This window comes from Lingula anatina, chromosome 1 (genome assembly GCF_051362555.1).
Source record: "Lingula anatina isolate TDL-2025a chromosome 1, LinAna3.0, whole genome shotgun sequence".
Lineage (NCBI taxonomy): Eukaryota > Metazoa > Brachiopoda > Lingulata > Lingulida > Lingulidae > Lingula > Lingula anatina.
The window spans coordinates 59,029,941-59,051,509 of record NC_141767.1 but is presented as its reverse complement, the minus strand read 5'-3'; the positions used below and the strand labels follow the sequence as shown (position 1 = coordinate 59,051,509).

The following is a 21,569-nucleotide window of genomic DNA, read 5'->3' as shown; positions in this document are numbered from 1 at the left end:
GACTCATTGTTATCAGTGCGTCCCAGACATAGGTCAATTGTCACACATGTAGTGATTTTTGAAAATATTTTGAGCTAAATTATGAAATCTTAATTTTAGTGCAACTGCAGACCTCGTCAACTGGACACACGTTATTTGGTTTTGTAGAAGCGGACGGACTAAAATGATCGATAAGTTCATAACCATTAAACAAATAGAGCAGACCAAACTGAATGAAACAATCTCCAAAATTACAAGACATAAAGTTGTTTTTAATATCAACTCACCTGAAAACAATCCTGCCTCTTTCAATTTCGACGTGTTATCTGCGTCGGCTGAATGCGGAAGGCTTGCAGTATCTTGTGACTTTCGCTTTCACGTCTCGGAAACTTTGATTATGTCACTGGGATTTCCCGACATTTCGTTTCTTTCGTTTTCTATATTGGTGGTGAGGGGAATCCCCGCCGATTAATTTGAACTTAGAGAGTATAACCACACAATGTACATGTAGAGATAAGATTCACTTTTATCGTCACTTCATGGGGGATTTCATTTCTTTAAAGATTTTAATTTCCGTTTTCATTTCTATAAGTATAGTCTTCATTATCAATACTTATTGTATGTTCTATTAGTATTCTTTTTATTGCTTTTTTTTTACATTTCCCAATCGCCTGGATTACTCGGTACAATTTAATCGAGTGGCCCACTTTCCGCACTGACTGGTTTGTATTCAGCAATACGCCTCCATGATCGCTTCTCCCAAATACATATATATTCATACTCTTCGAGGCAACCGAGCTTCCAAAACTTTTAAAAAATCAATAGTTGGGCAAGTGACCTCCCCTAGTTTCGTAGTATCCCCAACAAAACATTATAACAAAAGAAACGAGGCAACTCCAAGCATATTGCAGTATTTTTTTGTAGTTTATCGAGCAAAGGAATGCAAATTTTCTTGTGACACCCCCCCTCTGCAAAACCCATGTGCGTGTGTCATGGTAAAAATGAAACCAAACATTGTGGTTCACATCTCCTTGGCTAAAACCTGAAAATCCCTCATTACACCGACTCATAATTTAAATACCACATTTCACCATGCAATGTTAGATAAGAAGTCTTGGCAGGCTCTTTTTAACATCTTTTTTAAACACAGATTATAAGCTGAGAAACTGTTATTAAACATTTGATAAAACTAGGGCAAATGAAAAGAGAGTGTAATTTGGACAAAAAGTACATATTGTCTTTTTCTGTAGACAAAAAACATTATCAAGTCCTTACACCTTATTTATTGCTGCATGATAAGAAAAATATACAAACATAAATTTCATTAACATTTTCAGAATTTTTCACAAGTTTGAAGTACAATAACATCTCTGTCATGCAGTTTTCCCTACAAAAATGGCTCCATTGAGACTATTTAGTTTTATTTAGTCTCGATAAATTTTATTATTATTCAGCTAAATATACATCAGTTCTATGTGTTGGCCTTTAAGTCCATCCCTGGATACTGTTCTTTGGATAAGTTGAAAATGATTTTCAATCCCGCCTGAAGTGATGCCATACATTCCTCTCTGATAAATTATTCACTCTCTGTTGGTGCTATTCACTTGATGTATGAAGTTTAAGTAGTCGCTTTAGCCTCCTTATCAGTGCTTCAATAAATCCATATCTCGTTCTTGACTTGGCATAACACTGAAAGAAGAAACATCCCATATCTTTATTTGACAGAGAGAGTCAACGCTTTGGTCAACACTTTTCAGGTCTAGTCTACATTACTTTAGTTGGAAAAAGTTTATTCTTTTATGCAAAAGCACGTTTTTTACTTGCACTTCTACAAATATAGAAATATTTGGCAAAAGCAGTTAACTAAAACAATTTAGCTCTGCTTGACATTTTTGGTAGTTGGGTATAAAAGTTTAAGGAAATCTGCTGTACCTGCTCAATTTCTTGTAGTTTCCTAAACAAGGTCTCATTGATACAGGCCCCAGCGTTAGCCCTGAGGTGCTGGAGGTCCTCCTGACTCACACCGGAGTGACGACTGGTGTCCAGGGAAGAGTCCTCAACTTGGTCCTCTCCAGCTACAGAACTTTCTGGAAATGATGCAAAGTAAATATATATTTACATCAAGCTTCTTCTTTCTGTTGACATGTAGCCCTTTTATATACATTCTTATAACAGCCTTTATTTGTTTAGAATTGAGAACATTCTAAAAGTGATACATCAACTTGACTTTTCCTTTCAGAATATAACCTTATGCCTGGGGTTGCTTTTTCTCAATCAACATTTCATTTTTCTGTATAAAAATGTTTATTATTAGACTTTCATTTTTTCCAAGATTTAATGTAGGAAAAGATATATAATCACAAATTTTGCAACCATCTTACTTAGAGATCAAATTTTTAGAAGTATAGGCCGCAAAAACTACAGAAGACCTCAAAAGTGTACATCTCCAGGCCACCTTTTACCTTGTAATCTTCGCATTGCATGTTTTTTAGCATGTAGCTGGAATAGTGTCTGGCCCTGGTCAGCAGGAACACAGTGAACAAGATAATATTCTAGATGGCGCCACAAGATGAACAAACAGTTCTCTATGGTATCTTACAACAAAGTCAAGGATATTTGGTTCATATATATCGATATCAATAATATCATGAGTTTCTCTAAGATATAAAAATTCCAAATTTTAGCATCTTACACATATTCAAAAATATTCTAATTTCATTAGTATTAACTTTACTCCAATTGAATGCATCATCATAAAACACTGTGCCAATCTCGCAAGACTGATGCTCAAATTTTATCGAAATTGCCTATCCCAACCTCCCTATTGCTCAGTAGTGTGTCTGAAGCTGACAAGTTTTGCCAAGATTGATGCTCTCCTGTGATAAGGATACAAGAATAGTGTTGCAATTCCTGTGCTTTGTAATTAAGAAGCTGCATTAGTTTCTTCCTAGCCAGCTGCTGTCTTTGTTGAGTAGATATTCTCTCACTGGACATTCCAACAGACAGCTAAAACAGATAAAACCCATCTTTAGCTCATTGTAACTACCTATGCAAATTTTAACATGCATTGAATACATTTTGACTACAGACAAGTGATAAGATTGAAATGTCTCCTTGGTGTTTCTGCACAAGACTCTTTTTTACAAAGAGTGAAAAGAAATATGGATAATTACCTCTTTCAGTTCTTCAGCACCAAGATCCAGTACATTGGCAAGTTTTCTCATGTACTGTTTATGCGTGTCCCATACTGACATAAAACTGTTAGCACACTGTCTTAACTGGTACACTATAAGACCAAGGTTTGGAGGACGTGATGTACTCATCACACTGGTGTGTAGATCTGGAAATAAGAAAAAAAAATAAATAAATATCAATAGGTAAATATAAAAATTCAATGTGTGGAATCTTCTGCTAGAGTTTTGGAAAGAACTGGTTCCTGTATTCAAATGAGAGGCAATGTTCCTATATTTTATTTTCTGCTTTGGTCTTATGTAATAAGTTAAAAGACTAGTTGTATTGTACACCTTGCATTAACAAAATCTAAAGCCGAAAAACTAGATTCTAAACATTACAACCACCTTTACCATCCATTTGGTGTTTCTTTGTGGTGAAAAAATCTTATAATGTATTGATATTGTTAAAATTATATACCCTTACCTTCCATGGTGTCCCTGGCAGTGGCTTCAATTAAATTTGGAGCAAACAAAACTTGGATATAGGGGGGTGCACTCCCTGGAAAATAAATGTTCTCCCTATAACTTAATTATACTTATAATTTAAAAATGGTCCAAACTATTCCTTCAGTGGTTTGAATTTTCTTTTCTATATATATGTAAGTATAATTCTTTGTTCTCAATATTCTGTAAAATTGCACCCAAAACTGACACCATATAATTCCTTTTTGCCTTCCAATTGCGCCAGTTCAAAATGCACACTATTGTCTCAGGATTCCAAGTAAGCCCTACCTGACTTTGAGATGATTGCTCTACAAAATGCCACAATATTGGCTGCTATCTCCTGCAGATGCACCTGCACCTCTGACTTCATATCTCGTCCATCTTCCATTGCCTGGGGCTCCAGACTGCGTATTTGGCGCTGCAGACTTTCTGTCAGACAATACTTTGGTAGGAGAGCTATGAGCTGGCGCTGTATGCGGGATAAGTGACCCCTGAACTCTATAAAGGTTGTATCCCCTTGGATAAAGTCAGTCTCCAAGTCTCCTAGTCAAAGTAAAACAAATCAATTAAGCTTCCAAAAAAAATTTCCCTTAAAAAAAAAAAAAAAAAAAAAAAAAAAAAAAAAAAATATATATATATATATATATATATATATATATATATATATATATATATATAATATAATAATAATTATAATAAATCTTATTATGAATATGTCAAAATTTACTTGTTTTCAGTTCAATGAGAACAATCAAATCATATTGTTAAACACTTCCATTTTAAAAATACATACTTTAAAATTAAATCAAATTAAAAAAAATAATAATAAAATAAACATGCTACCTTCTGCAGCTGCCCGACTGATCACTGCAGATGTCAAGGAAAGCTCTTCAAGGGCTGCCAGATTCAGCTCAGACTGCTTGTCTCTAAGGATGGTGTTGAAGACATCTGCGTGGGCAATAACAAACTGCAACACTTGGTTGGCTGCCTTCTTGTTTTCTATCCCCAGTGAAGTCATGACTGCCAGGCAAAGTTTTAGTGCAGGAAGCAAGAGTTGTCTGTATCGCATCAGTATGCTGGGGATAAAGCTCTGTTCTTGATGAAATCTGGGAGGACTGAATTCAAAGAAAAAAAATATATATTAGAAGTGATTTTAATAATACTATTATTTAATTCAATTATTTGACTTGTTAGCTTCAAGGAAAAGAAGGGTATGTGTCAGCATGAATGTCATGTGTAACACAGATAACAACACTCGCATTACTTATTTTTTAAATTTTGAATATACAGTGTTGAATATAATGAGAAAAAGGGTATGGTATCATAACAACATTCCCTTACCCTTCCATCTCTGGTCTTAGATCAAAGAAATTGCACTCTGCCAGCCTGCTCATGATTCCACACTGTAACAAAGTCTGAGCTCCAGTGGCAGATTCAGCTAATCTTGTGAGCAACCCCTAAAAATAAATTGGGGGTATCAATGCCCATGGAATATTAAGAGTGTGTATTCACAGAAAAGGAAACTCAATATTCTGGGGTTGAACATAGTAAAATATTTCCATTATTTTTGAGGCAATATTCACCACTGCAGAAATACAAATATTCTACAACTTTTTGACCAAAATTAGTAATCATTGATAAATGTGAAATAGGCCGCACTTTGAAAACACTTAATGCTTTTACTCTTTGGAGAAAAAAAATCCTCATTTGCATTGATGGACGCCGTATCTGTGAAGCATGATGCACCATCATTTCTATTACATTCCTAATTTTGCTTTATCATCCTTTCTCTCCCATCTATACAATAAATGAATTCTCAAAGAATCTTTCCAAACTCTTAATGAAAATATTTTGCAAATCTTGATAAAGTAAAAAAACCAACTAACCATTTTTGATTCATAAATATACAATGCTCTAAGTGGCTCTGGATTTGGACTGAGCATGCTCTGTAGCACCTCATCATTCTCCACCATGCTCTCTACTATGTGGAGGACATAACCTTTTGATGACATGTAGGACAGCCATGCCTGCTGCCTGTCTATTGCCACCACTGCATCTATGCAGGCAAGAGACAGCATCTGAAATACATAAAAACATGTCTGCTTGATAAATTCAAAGATACAGATATAATTTGCCAATTACTATAACTATACAATTTACAGCAATCTATCACTTAAGTTTCATCATATATATCACCTTATTAGGTAATATACAATGCTATATTAATTATCTAGGATCACCTTAACACTGGAAATCAAAATGTAAAATTTGTCTGAAGAATTTTGTATCTTCTTTTCCACCATAAACAATCAGATAACATTTAAAGACAGTACCATTTTACTCTCTGCTACAGACAACATAACAAGGCAAGTTAATACTATCCTTGCAACACCCACCCTGCCAACATCATGCCCATCACAAGCATCTCTACATATGATTTCCATGAAGTTCTCTCCATAGCTGAGAATAGTATGTAGGTTCTCTTTGGTCAACTTCTCATACTCACTGTCTCTAGATGCCAGGCTACCACCAACACCTTTTTGTTTGGTCACTGAAAGTATAGGTATGAGACAAAACTATAAGCTGCGTAGCACTATCAATAGCTCATCATACAAAAATGATTAGCCTGTGTAGCATCATTTCACAAAGAGAAAAGACATCTGAGTCGACTGAATCAGGATTCTCACAGATTTAAATTAAGTCATATATTTCTATGAATGCCGTTGAATGAATGTTGCTATGGAGTTAAAAGATGTATTTAAACATTAGGCACACACAAAGAACAAGATAATTGCAAAAATATCTTACCAGTTTCCAGAGTTGCCAGTGGTTTTGGCTTCTGTGCTATTTGCAAATAGTACAGCAAAGCACCATATAGGTTGGAACGCACTCGCTGAGAGCCAGAACCTGAAATGAAACATAAAAGATATTCAAAATGCATTAAAATTTTAGGTAATATCAATATCAGAAAAATTATATTACCATTATAAAATTTTTAACTTTTTAAAAATTCAATTTGCTGTTTACTATTATCATTTCGTAAACAAGACCTCTATCCATTCCTAATAACAACTTTAATATAACTAAATAACAAATACCAAAATAAAAATAAATAAATAACAAAATAATAATAATAATAATAATAATAGTAATCTGAGGCATGAATGTGAAAAAAGATATTTTTCAGCATGAACACAGTTACTACCACTTCCATCAACATGGTATCTGTTGAACCAACTTACTTGTTCTTAGTATGTGTTCTACGAGTCCCTTCAAAACAGCCTGAAGAGATGAAGCAAACAGGGTTCTGGCTCCTCCTTGCTGGGTGAAGGTGCTGCCACCTTGTGGGACAGGAGGAGCAGCCTGAGACCCATCCAACATGGTGACATAATGGGAGAGGTTCTCAAGCTGAGCCATGTCACTCTGATCACTAAGAAAACAGTGTCTTAGGTTGGCCAGTAGAGTCAGAATGACAGCTGCTACTGGATTTGTCAGTTCTTGGAAAGCATCTTCATCAGAAATCTGAAACAAATCATGTATTTGGTAAGTTTTGAAAATGGTTTATGCTTTATAATAAATCTTGAAGGAAGTATATTATGCATAAAAACTAACTGACACACTTTTCACTGTATAGTTACAGCAACCTTGATTGTAAAATTCAGTTTAAATTTAATTAGAGATAAAAATATATATAAATGAATAAATAATTAAATAAAAAAATAATAAAATAAGTAATTTGTAAACAAAATGACATTAAAAAAAATATACATACATGTTTCTGTGGGATCTTACCTTGAGAAAGAGGTCCTGTAACAGCTCAAAAAGCACTGTCTGCCTGGCTTCCCCTTGCAGAAGATCCTCAGGACAGGCTGTCAGGATCACCTCTACCACCTGTCTCCAAGCTTCAAATGCACTTCGCTTAGAGTGCAAACATTCCCGTACAGCATTCCTCTGAACTATGTGAGCAAGAACAGCCTCTACTTCCTGAAGTCAGACAAAAATACTGGTTTAAATGTTAAGTTTATGGACATATGCATGCATAACACAAATAATGAAACTGTTACAAGTCCAATGCAACTGCCCTTTTTGTATCAACTTCAATATATATATATATATATATATATATATATATATATATATATATATATATATATATATATATATATCTGTAATAAGCTTAGCAAGGGTGTAAAGACTGTCAACTGTACAGAGGCAAGTACACAAAAATGTGATGTGCTGATGTAACAATAGTATCCAAAATAACAAACCTGTAGTACTAAAGGTCTCTGTCCTGCAGCCGCTGGTCCCTGCAGGTTGTTGTTCACTTCAGCTATCAGGATCTGGTGTAACATCTTCACATTACAGTACATCAAACCTTGGTCATTCTTCTGCTCACAGCTGTTGATTACCTGTGTTTAAATATATCTACATCTACATATCTTTTCCACAATTTGACTCAAAGGAGTTAAATCATGTGAAATTCTTTAGTACATAAAACTGTAAATAATCTTTATTATTCTCATTTTTAATGAACTTACACAATTTTCTACCAGAGAATCTTCTGAAAATATGTCAAAGTTAAGACAAAAAGGTAATATTAATAAAAAAATAATAAAATGAAAGAAAAAAGCAAACAATATATACCTGTTCGATAACACTTGGATCAAAGTACTCAAATTGTAAAGGTATTGGGAAGAACTGACTGAAATCCACCACATCTAATATCTGCAGTATTTTTCTTCTAGTCTGACTCCCTACATAAGTCTGGTTCTGGCCCCATTCTGTGGTGTTCAGTCCACTCCTGTCCAGTTCATATTGACTGTAGTCAGTATCATAGCCAACATCTGTCCGCAAGCCTGGAAATTGAATGTCTTGATAATTCTGCTGTAGTATTTGTATGTACTCTAAGATTTATATTTTACACTTTAGATTTTTTACTTATCTTAAACATTGCAAAAACTGGTCATGTGCAGGAGTTTTTTGCCTGATAATTCGCCAATGTTAAGTGGTATAGATTTTAAAGAGATATCAATAAAATGAAGGAAACCTTCAATCCCCTAGAAGAGAACAACTTGAATCCAATCTATCAAAATCAATAATTTTCAACACTTTAATCTTCACTGTAATTATAGATGCATGTTTTTTGCATGCACACACACACCTGTTACAGCAGGGGTATCATCTAATAAAAGATTCAGCAATCTCTGTGTGTTGGACCTCTGTCTGTTTGCAGAGGTCATCTTCAGCTCCAAGGCCACAGATTTCAGTAACCAAGACAACTGTCCTAACACTAACATGTCAGCCCCCAATTGACCTAAGCAAAAAATCATGACGTTTTGAGGAACATATCATTGAGCAAAAAAGTAAGTTAACCTTAAATCAGCAGAGTGTAAAATCAACACTAAAATCAACACTAAATGTGAAAATCATTCTTCAGTGAAACTAATTATTTTAAATTATACTATGATTAAAAAATAATGATTTCTTGGCTTGACACCATACTTTCAATTACATTTCATCAAGATACAAATGTTAACTGGAGTGAGTTCCTCACTGGTGTCTTCACTGACCCTGAGTGTCCACCTTGAAGGGTAAATGCTGCACATGTCTGTAGAGGAAGTCCTTGCTGGTGCGTAGGTACCTCATGGTGGGGCTGGAGGTCTCCCTGTTAGCACACAGACAGTAGATCAGTTGGTAGGCAAGCACTGCCAGGTATGGGGCTTCCTGAACACAGGCAGGACCCTGGCGGCTGCCGACACCCTTGTCTAAGAAGTCCAGGACTGAGTGAAGACAGGTTCTGGGGGAATCAAGGACACCTACAAAATGATAAAAATTCCTAATATAAGCATCAGGTATAGCTGCTATCAAATTATGAATGTCTAAGTCAAAATATTCATGTCATACTTTGCACAAATATCTGGACGAAAACTTAATATTTTGCCACTAGAGAGCATCATATCTGTAACATGAACACACCACGAAAAATACCTGAAGTTATGAACTCGGTAATCACTGTGGTTGTAAAACTACTGCCTTCTATCAGAAAATTTGACACAGCTATTATCATACCCTTCCTCTTACCAGGATCCTGTAAATTAGATTTAGCCACTTGTTTTCTCAGGTCAAAGCCCAGGAGAAAGTGAGTTATATTAGGTGCTGGCTGGTCTAAGGCATTCACTAACAATCTCAGGATATTCTGACGAATGGCATTTCTTATCTGTGAGCTGGAAAGATCACCATCTAGAAAAGATAAAAAAAAGAGAGAAAGGGGATATTAGTGGCAGCAATTTATAGGTGAAGTAACTCTTCAAAATCTATAGGAAATAATCCATTTTACATATTTGTTGAATTTCTAATCCTCTGTTGAGACAAGTTGTTGAAATAACCATTAACCAATGTCCTAAACTAGAGGATCAGAGAGGCGATACCGCCTCCAGATATTGTACCACCAGCTGGAGTAAGCGCATTCGAAAGGAACCCCCCCCAAAGAAAAGGGACAGCACAACCAGTCTTGTGTTTGACAAGCTCTATGCAATAAACAAGAATTATCAAAATATGCAAAAAAAAAAAAAAAAAAAAAAGGCAACACTGGGCATATCTCTGCTAGTTTTGAAGATATGAGGGGCAAGATAAAATGCAAAGTGCAGTTCATGGTGAAAAAGTAGGTCAATTTCAAGATCACAGTATATGATTTCCTATTCAAGTTCAATAGTAACTATGGGCATTTCTTTGCCAATTTTGGAGATATAAAGGCTAGACAACATGCAAAGTACAGTTCATCATAAAAAGTAGGTCAAAGGTTAATTTCAAGGTCACAGTTAGATTGCCAGTATATGACTTCCTATTTAGGTTCAATAGTAACTATGGGCGTAACTCTGCCAGTTTTCGAGATATAAGGGAGAAAAATTTTGCAAAGTTCAGTTCATGGTGAAAAGTAGGTCAAAAGTCAATTTCAAAGTCACAGTTAGATTGCCAGTATATGACTTCCCACTCAAGTTCAACAGTAACTATGGACGTATCTCTGCCATTTTTTGAGATATAAGGGCTGGAAATTTTGCAAAGTTCAGTTCATGGTGAAAATTAGGTCAGAGGTCAACTTCAAGGTCACAGTTAGATTACCAGTATATGACTTCCTATTCAAGTTCAATAGTAACTATGGGCGTATCTCTGTTTATTTTTGAGTATTTCACATTTTACTTTCACCAGTGAATATTGGATGTTGAACTTTTTGATATAGTGCAACGCCTAAGCCATACAGAAAACAAAAAAATGGACACTGCCCCCAGTATTGCACTTGACAAAATCTACAAAATGCAAAAAACAAGAGGTCTCTAGCATTAACGGTTCCAGAATTAGAGAGAGTTTTCAGTTTCGGCACCTAATGGCCGCTACTACCATGAAAATGCACCGATTGACCCCAAACTCAAGAAAATGAAAGATCACCCTAAGGGTAACACCTGCCCATAATATTATAGGTAAGATCTGTTTAGTTTCTAAAAATCGGCTGAAATAAAATTTTTTTCTCAAAAAATTCCCATTTTTAGAAAATTTGGGCCCCTTTGACCTTGAAATAAAGGTTGAAGGTCAAATCCAAGAGCATATTTGAAATCCTCACATATGACTTTCGGTCAGCCATCTGTAGAAATTTTCCCATAATTCCATCGGTTTGGGAGATATTTAGCATTGAATTTTCAAAAATTTTGATAAGGGTGCGTTTCAACGAGCGTCACACCCAGGCCAATGCACCGACTGAGACAAAAAAACCTGGGGGTTCAAGTTGAGATTATATGTGACCTAAATCCAGGAGATGAGGACACAGGTCCTTGTGGTCTAGGAGGAGAAGCGGTAATGGTGACTTGTATCCCACGCCATCCTGCGGAGCCGCAGAAACAGCAGGAGCCAGCTGAGCTGTAAGAGATGGGTCAGGACTAAAACCATGAGTACCGCCAGCGTACATGCTGGTGGTACTAATAAGCTAAGCTTTAAAATGAAATCCTAGAGAAGTCCATATTGCACTGGAATGTTTTTAATACTTCAGTTTTTGTTGAAATTTTTAACAAATATATTCATATCAATAGCAGTTTACAGATATATTCATATCTGTAAACTGCTATTGAACTGACCTTGTTCTTCCTGGCCTTCATCTTTTTCTTCAATATCATCTGAGTCTAGGCATTCCACAAAGCCATGAAGCAGGTCTCTGGATACAGACTGAAAAAATATAAGAATTACAAACAAACATCACTGCATCATCAATATAGTGTCAATATTCCTAATAAGAGGAGAGGAGAGGTCAGAAGAGAGAGAGAGGGTGAGAGAGAGAGAGAGAGAAGTAGGTAGGGAAGGGAAGACCTACCTGCTGAGCAGTAAACATGCCCACAAGTTCTGGCTGCACTAGAGCTGACTGGCACACCCAACACAGAATCTTTACTGCTGACAGAGAGTGTTCAGGTAGGAAATTCTTGTATGTAACAAACCTGAAAAATAAAGTCAAGTAACAAATCATTTACCATCATTTTTTTAATTAGAAAAATGAAGTATTTACATGGTCCTTTCAAAAGAACCCTGTTGTCTAAAAAAGGTCTATTTATAAACTATAGAGGAAAAGTGTTCAAGTAATCTGACTACAGAATGTGTAATATTTTTGGCATAGACCACATGACTTAAGCATCATAATTGCACTAAAAAAGCATACAAACGGTTAGCTTTGCCTTGTATTAAAAAAAAGTCTATTATCTGATACTGGTATACCAAAACATATCTACTATAGCTTCACTTAATATACCATATCTTACTTGGTAACATTGACCAGATGGTCGGCCACACCACTCCTTGGGTTGATTCCCATCAGTAACTTATCTAATGGAGACACAATCAGGGAGGTACCACTGTCCCTCAGGACATCAAAGAACTGGGACTGCTTCTCCAGGGTGGACTCCATCATTTTGAGGCACAACAATGCAGTTCTCTCTAGACTCTCTTTACCTTAAAGATAAAAAATATGCCTTTAATCATAGCTTGTGTACAATGTCATTAAAAGATGAAAATGATTTTTTGGACTGAAATTGCAAATTATTTGTCTTATAATGAAGTAAAAAGTTAATTTATATCATAAAATTTAGGTAAGTGTTATTAAATTGCAGGAATGTCTGCTTGAAAACATCTCTAAAATCTTTCACTGTAATAATTCTCTCTAGTTGCTATTACACTACCTGGGAATGGGGTGTACATTCCAAGTAACCTGTTGGCTTCATCTGTGATGTACAGTATCTGAAGAAAAAAAACATATGTGAATTTACAATACCTGGGGCAGAGTAGCACAAATTCTTGCTTAATGGTAAGGTTTTTTACAGTGATTCAGTGAAATTAGTTATTTACACTGATTAAAAAGAATGCGTTGTAATATTTTCCCCTCTGTAATGTCTTTTCAGGGTTTATAGCTCTCTGCCACTTTTATTCCAACTTATTCTGATGAGAAAAAAGTCAGCTGAGGTGTAATCTATAATTTTCTCTTTTTTATTGAAAAAGAAAATAAAAATGCAGCCAAAGACATAATGGGGGGGGGGGGGGGGGGGGGGGGAATGCTACATCATAGGAGTAAATAATTTAATAAAGACAGTTGTACCATTCTTAGAAAAGCCCCATCATTCAGCATGTGCACTAGCAGGCTGTGTCCTGGAGGCTTGGCTGCAGGCACTGTTCCTCCACCCTGAACCTCCACATGGTGGTCAAGGAAGTGGTCAGCTCTGACCTCATGGTCCTTCAGAAGTTTGTAAAGGACTTCAAGGGTGGCTGCTGATACATCCCACTGAAGTGTTTCATATTCAACACTGTTATATGAGGTAAGCAGAGACATCAATGGATTCAACACTATTTAAAGCAATGAAAATACACCTGCCCAGTTTTTCATTCATTATATACATCACATGCAAAGAGTACATATTTAATATCAAATATTAAATAACATATAATTATTCCAGGTCTTGTCATGTATGTTTATGACCATTTATTGTCAAAGTCACTTAGGCAGTGTATCATATAACATTTAAGTTCAACCCACAATCCTCCACATCAACTTACCTTCTCTCCAGCATTCCTATATGCTCTGGTAGTAAATTTATGAAACACATCATCCCTTACGAATTCCAGGTACGGTTCAAAGCCTGGAGCCCTGTAGCCTGCCCCCAGTCCTGCAGGCACTGGGATATCTGTCAGGGTACCCAGCAGGTCAAGGAAGGCACGTACCATGGGGAACTCTTCATTCCTGGACTCTACTTCATCCAGCTCAACCTGGGCCATTGATAAAGAGGTGTGAATGATGTTGATAATGATAAGCTTGTGTGTTGTCTGAGTATTGTGGCTGATGATTTTCTAACACCATCCACTGGTGATTAATATAGTTATAAAATGCATTCAAAACAATCCATGATTACCTTTTTACTGTTACAACTTCTGCTACCATTCACTAATTTGCATAGAATAACAATGCTATACAAGTTAAATACACACCTTTAACCCTCCTGGCTGACCATGAGTAGGTAATATCTGGAAATAACATATTAATATGTACCAATACATATCTACTAATACTGATTTTAAAAACACTCCGAGACATTGTATACCAATAACTTAACATGGCACGGCAAACAGTCTATATGCCACATGAAATGCATCAAGATGGGTTTCTTATGGAGTGTGCTATAACAAACAGGCTAAAGCATACTTCTTTGATAGCCACATAGAAGACCCTGTTATGGTCTAAAATTAATGTCTACCTGTGAAACCTCTAAGGACTGCCACAGACTGGCTGCAATTTCTGCTGTTTTACCAAATGCTGAGAGAGTGAGGAGGAGTTCAGCCTTCAGAGTGGGAGGGATGGCACAGCCAACCAATCCAAACATTATCACCACTGGCAGCCACTGTGGGTTCTCCACCAGGGAGACTCTGGAACTTTCATCCTGAAATATAGCAAGGGGATTTAGATACAGTTACTCATCATAGTGTGATTTCCTTCAATACATACACACACAGGAAGTCTAGTTCTGTGATTGAATCAACATTTGAACATCCAACTTAATTCCATTTAAAAAAAACTGAATTGGGATTTTGAATACAGATTTTCTCCTTTTTTCATTTCAAGATTTGTTGTGTATTGTTATGACAGTTTTATTTGTACAAACCTCCTGTAAAATCTTAGTTGGTTAGTTCATGTAAAGAAGAAAACTAATACAAACAACCAATTTAGACCCATCCAATACAAACCTGGTCTGCTACTTGTCTAGTAAGCTGCAGTACTGCTATTAGTCCTTCCAGTTCTTGCTGTGTAATGTTCCTGGGTATAGGCTTGGGAATATGTGATGTTTCTACAGATGTCACCACCTCCTGGCGTAGGCTGCTGTAATATTGGTTCAGTGACAGGAAAAAATGGTCCCATGATACAGTGCTGGCATGGCCGCCTGGAGAAATACGAAAAAAATCTTGCAGGTCAGTGTGTGCTAGTAAAATGTTGGTAACCTGAATCTGGATACTGTAACTTGGGGAACCATGTAGCGTAAAATATGATATTGTTATCTTATTATTCACAACTTTCACTGAATTTTAATGTGGTTGATGTGAGTTGTGACTTTCCCTATTGACTTTCCCTATATGGCAGCATGTGATTAATTACTGACTCAGGTGAATGCATTGTGTTGGGTGTAAAAATTGTGGTAGTTGTGACCAGTGCTCACCTCCCATAGCATTGCTTTTGAGGAGATTGAAGCAGTGGTGAGCACACTGGGGTCCATTGGCCAGTCCAGTCAACATATTTATGTAAGGGATATACAGAGAGGCAGGGAGGAGATCACCAGCTAGACGAACAAACTTGAATAGGCTGATCTAAAAAATATTTCAGTGGCAAAAATATATCACATTTATAAACTACTGTAACTGAATTATTCAGAGAAAGCAGAATAATAACAATATTAAATCAGCCAAGTTGATAAGTAATAAAATACATGCACCATCTTAACTTGCATTTACAAAAAAGCACATCAACTACTGCACATTCATTACTGAAAGCAAAGCATTATCATGAGACTATAAAAAAGGAAAATATTTTGTTCTTGATGTTATCTTTTCAAAGCCTCTATTTATTTTTCTTTTTCTTGTCCTACATTTATTCATCTCATCTGCAACAATGGTAAAACAATTGCCCTTTTATGTGTTTTAAAATATATATATGCAATGGCTGAATATAGTTATTATTATTATTATTATTATTATTATTATTATTATTAACTTACTTGTCTCTGTGGAGGACGGTAGTGATATACACTGGAGAAGCTAGCACCTGTCTGGACTGGCTCTGGTGGGCACCAGTATTCTAGAGCCAGCTCTAGGTTCAGGGGGTCCTTCACATACAGGTCTGCAATCTAACAGACATTGAGGTTTTAACTCTGGTCTTTCTTGGTTTAAGATGAATAAACAACTACATTAAAGAAAAATGATGGTTCATATATGACAACCAAAGCTATGCATTCATTTAACTAGGTAATAGAAAATATCAACAAACCAACATACGTAGGAATGTAATTAATAATCACAACAAAACCAAATCCCTAAGGCTGAAGCTCACCAATCGCATGAGATGTTCAAAATCCCTCTTTATTCCAGATGGAGGTTCCACGCCTTCAAGAACATGGGCCATGATAATACGTGCAGTTTCATCTCCACGATTTCGCAACTCCTTCACCTTCAATGGCATCTGGATAATAAAGTCTGTGACCAGGCCGTGGATTCTCCGCAAGTAAAACTCCTGACCAAAGATGTGGGTAGTAATTTTAACCATCCAGTGTAGCAACATTTATACTGTTTTTGAATTCACTTTGAGATATATTGGTTTAACCACATCTTTGAATATAAAAACAAAAAACTGCACATAACTATTATATCAAATCAATTAAATTCTTAAGGTTAATCAATAATCACTTTCAAATTGATATTTGTCAAACATATATGTGGCAATACTCACCATCATACAGGTATGAGGCAATGCTGTCATACATGCATGAGACAATGTCGAACAATTATCTACAACTGCAATTTGTCAAACTTTCAAGGTAGTCCTATTGACTTCAACATATGGTGTAACTCATTTAAACACCTACCTCACTGTGAAAGTTAGCTGATCCAATGACAGAGTCACAAAGGAAAAAGAAAACATTGTTGTCCACAGCCATGTCAACTACATATTCATCATCTTCACAACACTCACTCCAAGCTGAAATACAGGAAAAATTATAATTGCCACCATTGCAATTATTGAAGAGAGGAATTCTGTAACATGTTTACTCAAATAAATTGCTGAAATTATTATACTTATATTTATACACTATACAATGCACTTGTTCAAAAATCACAATTATATACCTCACTCTAGATACATGAGACTAAACATATAGGAATGTAGTCTTTTTTTTCCTATATAAATACCCACCCAGGAAGTAAATTAACGAAAAGAAATCAATACACACAAAGAAACCTTTGCTTCTTGACTCTGAAGTTTAACTATTATCTTTTTCTAGATCATACGCACAAACAAAGGACAAGTATCATCAACCACATCAGGTGGTTATCAGCACTACCTTGTCCATTGGTCTGCTGTGAGAGTTTTCTCAGTGTTTGTGCCCAGGCAAACTGGACCACAGCCTTTAGACCAGGATTCTCCCACGCCTGATCAGACATTATGTCCTGGTGTAAAGTGGTCACATATGTATCATCAGTGAACACTGGGAGCTCTGAAGACACATCTGGAAAATAATCAATAGGGTGATTTAATATTTGGATTTTTTTTTACTTTTGTTCATGAAAAAAAATGTGGATGTTCACACAAATGATCAAATATATTTTGGGAATCAAACTAGAGTAAAATTTTCCTCATAAAACATAATGCTTTAGGCTACGAACAATATCTTAAGCTTATATTAACAATTTACTTTTGCTTTATAATAATACCATATCACAATCTGTCCAAAACTGTACAAAAAATATATATAATCAAATAACCAGACCTTGAAAAACATTCTAATGACGGTGTTATATTCCTGTCAAACAATTCTCATTCGACAGTTTTCAATGTGGTGTTTTTTTAAATGTGGATTTAAACATCTCACATCACAGGATAATTCCAACATCCCAACCATGTTAGTTATACCAATCATAAAGTACAAATGCCTCTGTATTAGTTAAAAACTCACCTTCAGAATTCTCTCTATCTAATACACTGACATCAATGCAGTACAACAGTGCCATTAACAATGCCATGGTAACACTGTCAATTGTACCATCTGGATTTGTCCTGTTATCTCTCTTCAAGTGGTCCAGAAGCTGAGAGGTGTCTTGTTTTGGTAGTGGTGCTTGTCCTGCCCAGCAATACAAACATTCAGCCAACAGCAACTGGGTTTCTTTATACAGATCTGTCACCTAGATAATGAAATATTCATCAAAGTTAAAACTAGATGCTTACCACATGTTTGCTTTGCATGTCCTGATTTAAGTATTGATGGTTTGGCTATTTTTTTTAATGTTCTGCACTTAATTAGAAACATGTAAAACTAACATGCGAAAGTCTTTCTCTGAAAAATGACAGAAATGTTAATGTAAAATCAAGCTTTCTTTCTGGAATTTTAACCTGTTTTTTGTGCTTGGCATTTCCCAGTGCTCTTTCTCTTTGTAATTTGTCCATCTCTTTTGTTATATCCATCTCGGTGATAAGACCTAAAACCATTACATATAAATGATAACACTTTATTCTCTTTATAACAAACTACAAACAATGGAATCAAAGGCAACAGCAAGGATCAAAAATTCTGCTTTAAAAATCAAACAGAATTAACATCACCTTTTTATATTTGCATAAATGACATTTGTTTACTTTCGACAAGTCACAACTTCTACAAAATATGTTCTATTTTAAGACCTTACTATTATTATGATATAGGCTATCTTTGGCACAGAAAAAAATAATACCCATAATCGATACATACTCAAAATTTTGTTGGTCAGTCCTTCTTCCATTATTTGGTCTGTGAACTTCATGACCAGGTTTTCTAAATCTGTGGGCAAGTCCAGGGTCCATGTCCTGCCTGTCCTGGCCTGAATAAGTGTCCTCAGACAGCTGACCATGTTACGCCGGCCATCATAATACAAAATGACAGCAACAAGTCCACGAGTGAGACCAGGAAAGTTGGGCAGCTGATTTTCACCTTGATAAATCAAAGGGTTTCAAATGAGGAAAATGTGCTGTAATAATAGGCATGCTAACTTGGAGGTGTAGGAATGATTGTGACAAAAATCCCTGCCCTAAGATAAAGAATACGTCATACTTTGTATCATCACATCAAAAAATTTATCACATATTCTAAATGTGTGCGTGCGTGCATGTGTGCATGTGTGATAAAGTCACTTTAGCTGTCTAATACTCATAACTTGATCACAGTATAATACAAATGGGATCAATAAAAAAATTGTTATAACTTCACACATATCTCACAAACTATATATTTTCACACAAAATTTAGATCTGACCATGTTTCTTACCAGCCATTAGCAGTTCTACTGCTGCATATTCATTGAGGTTAAAAAGATCGCTAAGAATGATGGCTTCATCTATGAACTGTTGAGACAGTGTCTGTGTTCCCTGCTGGCCCTGTATAGTGATACCCTCAGTTGTGGCCTTCTTCACAGTCTCTCGCTGTGCGCCGTCCTTTGCCTGAGAACATGGTAAGAAAAAAAACTTACTAAGTTACATCATAAAAAGTTTTGATGAAATGAAATGAAATGTAATGAAAATATACAAAACTGTTACTCATATGAATGATTCCACAGGCATGTGTGCAATATTCTTATAGTGCACAATGACAACTGCAACCACAGATACTTTCATCAAATAATTAAAGTTTGGTTTAAAATTCATTAAAGAAAACCAATGATGATGTACTCAAGGATCCTTTCTTTTACTGGTGTTTCAGTCCTTCATAGAAACATAAAATGAATATGACAAATAAAAACAATTTTCAAAATCACAATACCATCAGATATTAATTATACATACTGCAATACTTACTGGGCTCTGCAAGAGGTTTATAAAGTTTGGTTTATGTCTCCTGAGTGCAACTTCCAAATCATGGATGGCATCAGATTGCTTGCGTGTTATGGCAGTATGTACCAGCGTGTAAAGTTCTTTGTATGGCACCCAGACACTGGCACCTGAAATAAAACATATATATAATACTCTATAAAACTTTATGTTAGGGACTTTCATAAAAAATTATTTGAAAGATTTTTATTATTGTTTTTTAATCTAATCTTGTTTGTAAATACTGATCTTTATTAAGTTCTGTGTAATACATTAAATATCCAGAATTGATTGACTGGAATGTGAGATAGCCTGGGTTTTCCCCCTACTGAGCATGTTATAGTCAGAGCAGAATTCTTTAATAATAACATTTCTAGTAAGTGAAAACCATGCACACAATGACAGTAAATCTAGTGAGATTAATGGATACCAGAAGGCAGATTAGCCAAGCAATATCATGATCTGTAAAAACATTTTCTCAAAATTTATCTCAACAAAATCCCTACTAGTACACTTTTTATAGCAAAATGATATATATATATATGAAGTTGAGAGATAAGGGGGAAAAGAACTTCTGAAATAGAGCTGTCACAGGAGCAGAAATTATTTCACATTATTACTTTATCTATATCTTTCAGACTCGGGCACAGCAGTGAACATATATAGTCTTTTAAAAACTTAAATAACGTTAGAAGTCAGGGGCACTCAAGACGGGCCGCGCGACCTTAATCATATGGACCACCGATGTGGAATGAGGAAATTGAGCCAACTATTTGGAAATAGACAACACAAAAACTAAAAATACTGCAAATCTTGTTAGTTATATTAATCTTCATCCTTATATAAATATTTAGAAAATGCTAAATTTCATGTCAAATTTCCTATATTTAGGTTAAAAGCGGAGCGTCATATTTGTTATTTCACCGGCGTCAACAATGTGGAAATGCATTGAAATGAAACTGCGAGCACATTATCTTATAAATGTTTTTTCACTTAGGCCGATGCCGATTGTCTATATGTCTTGGCTTGGTCGTATTGCGCGTTCACTCATAGTACAAAAACACATCATCAATTGATAATCAACTAAATCACTGATGCACGATTTGTCGTAACTTTCACAAACTTTACCTGAATTTAGCGCCATGCTGTTCGCCATATTTCGAGGATCGGGCAAAATATATCTCTTGAAGTCCATTGGATAAAATATGCCAAGATAAGCTCATGTTTCGTTTAACCAAACTACGTTGCAAATGATCACTGCCCTTTTCCACAAAAACACGTAAATGTCAGTGATAACGTAATAACTTGTTTGATAATGATATGAACTTACCTTGATCATGAACTACTGTAGTTATATAAAAACACATATAACAGTTCTATTTATGTAGTACCAAGGAGTTATAACTCCTTGGTAGTACATGGGAAAACTGAATGATTGGAAATCTTTTTTTCCTACTAGGTAGCTAGCTAGGTTATTTGTACATTGGCTCTACCTGATGTGTCTGAGGTAAAGTATATGAACCTGAAGGTGTGAGGTCACAAATAGCAAAAAAGTACTGAAGACAGTGCACTGAATTTACTGAAATCACAACTAGGTATACTTAAATCACAAAAAACTAGAGAATCAGAGAGGCGATACCGCCTCCGAATATTGTACCACCAGCTGGAGCAAGCGCATTCGTATAGACCCCCACATACACAAAATAAGGGACACAGCCACCAGTTTTGTGCTTGACAATCTGTAAAAATGCAATCAACAAGAATTTTTAAACTATTGCAAAAAATATATATGGTAC

General features: G+C 35.6%; 1 protein-coding gene across 2 annotated transcripts; it reads right to left on the bottom strand.

Annotated features, from left to right (window-relative positions):
• Positions 1–1,247: 1,247 nt before the first annotated feature.
• Positions 1,248–21,155, bottom strand: LOC106154690 (nuclear pore complex protein Nup205). Of its 2 annotated transcripts, none has more exons than XM_087000974.1 (39): positions 21,104–21,155; positions 19,762–19,904; positions 19,236–19,407; positions 18,683–18,901; positions 18,328–18,413; positions 17,894–18,119; positions 17,282–17,446; positions 16,805–16,917; positions 16,273–16,452; positions 15,941–16,069; positions 15,386–15,533; positions 14,919–15,112; positions 14,432–14,614; positions 14,166–14,201; positions 13,737–13,946; positions 13,282–13,464; positions 12,869–12,926; positions 12,452–12,641; positions 12,013–12,133; positions 11,780–11,867; positions 9,738–9,896; positions 9,227–9,472; positions 8,818–8,970; positions 8,301–8,512; positions 7,925–8,065; positions 7,449–7,640; positions 6,899–7,178; positions 6,465–6,563; positions 6,053–6,207; positions 5,543–5,734; positions 4,998–5,113; positions 4,500–4,771; positions 3,945–4,199; positions 3,637–3,711; positions 3,153–3,319; positions 2,871–2,985; positions 2,442–2,573; positions 1,912–2,066; positions 1,248–1,668 (listed from the first exon to the last, which is right to left on the bottom strand). In XM_087000974.1, the coding sequence occupies exons 1-39, from the start codon at positions 21,138–21,140 to the stop codon at positions 1,576–1,578; spliced, it is 6,090 nt and encodes a 2,029-aa protein (XP_086857100.1). In that variant the 5' UTR covers positions 21,141–21,155; the 3' UTR covers positions 1,248–1,575. The 2 variants fall into 2 exon arrangements, with proteins under 2 accessions (XP_086857100.1, XP_013384593.2); XM_013529139.3 differs by lacking the exon at positions 21,104–21,155 and adding an exon at positions 20,902–21,055.
• Between the last annotated feature and the right edge of the window lie 414 nt (positions 21,156–21,569).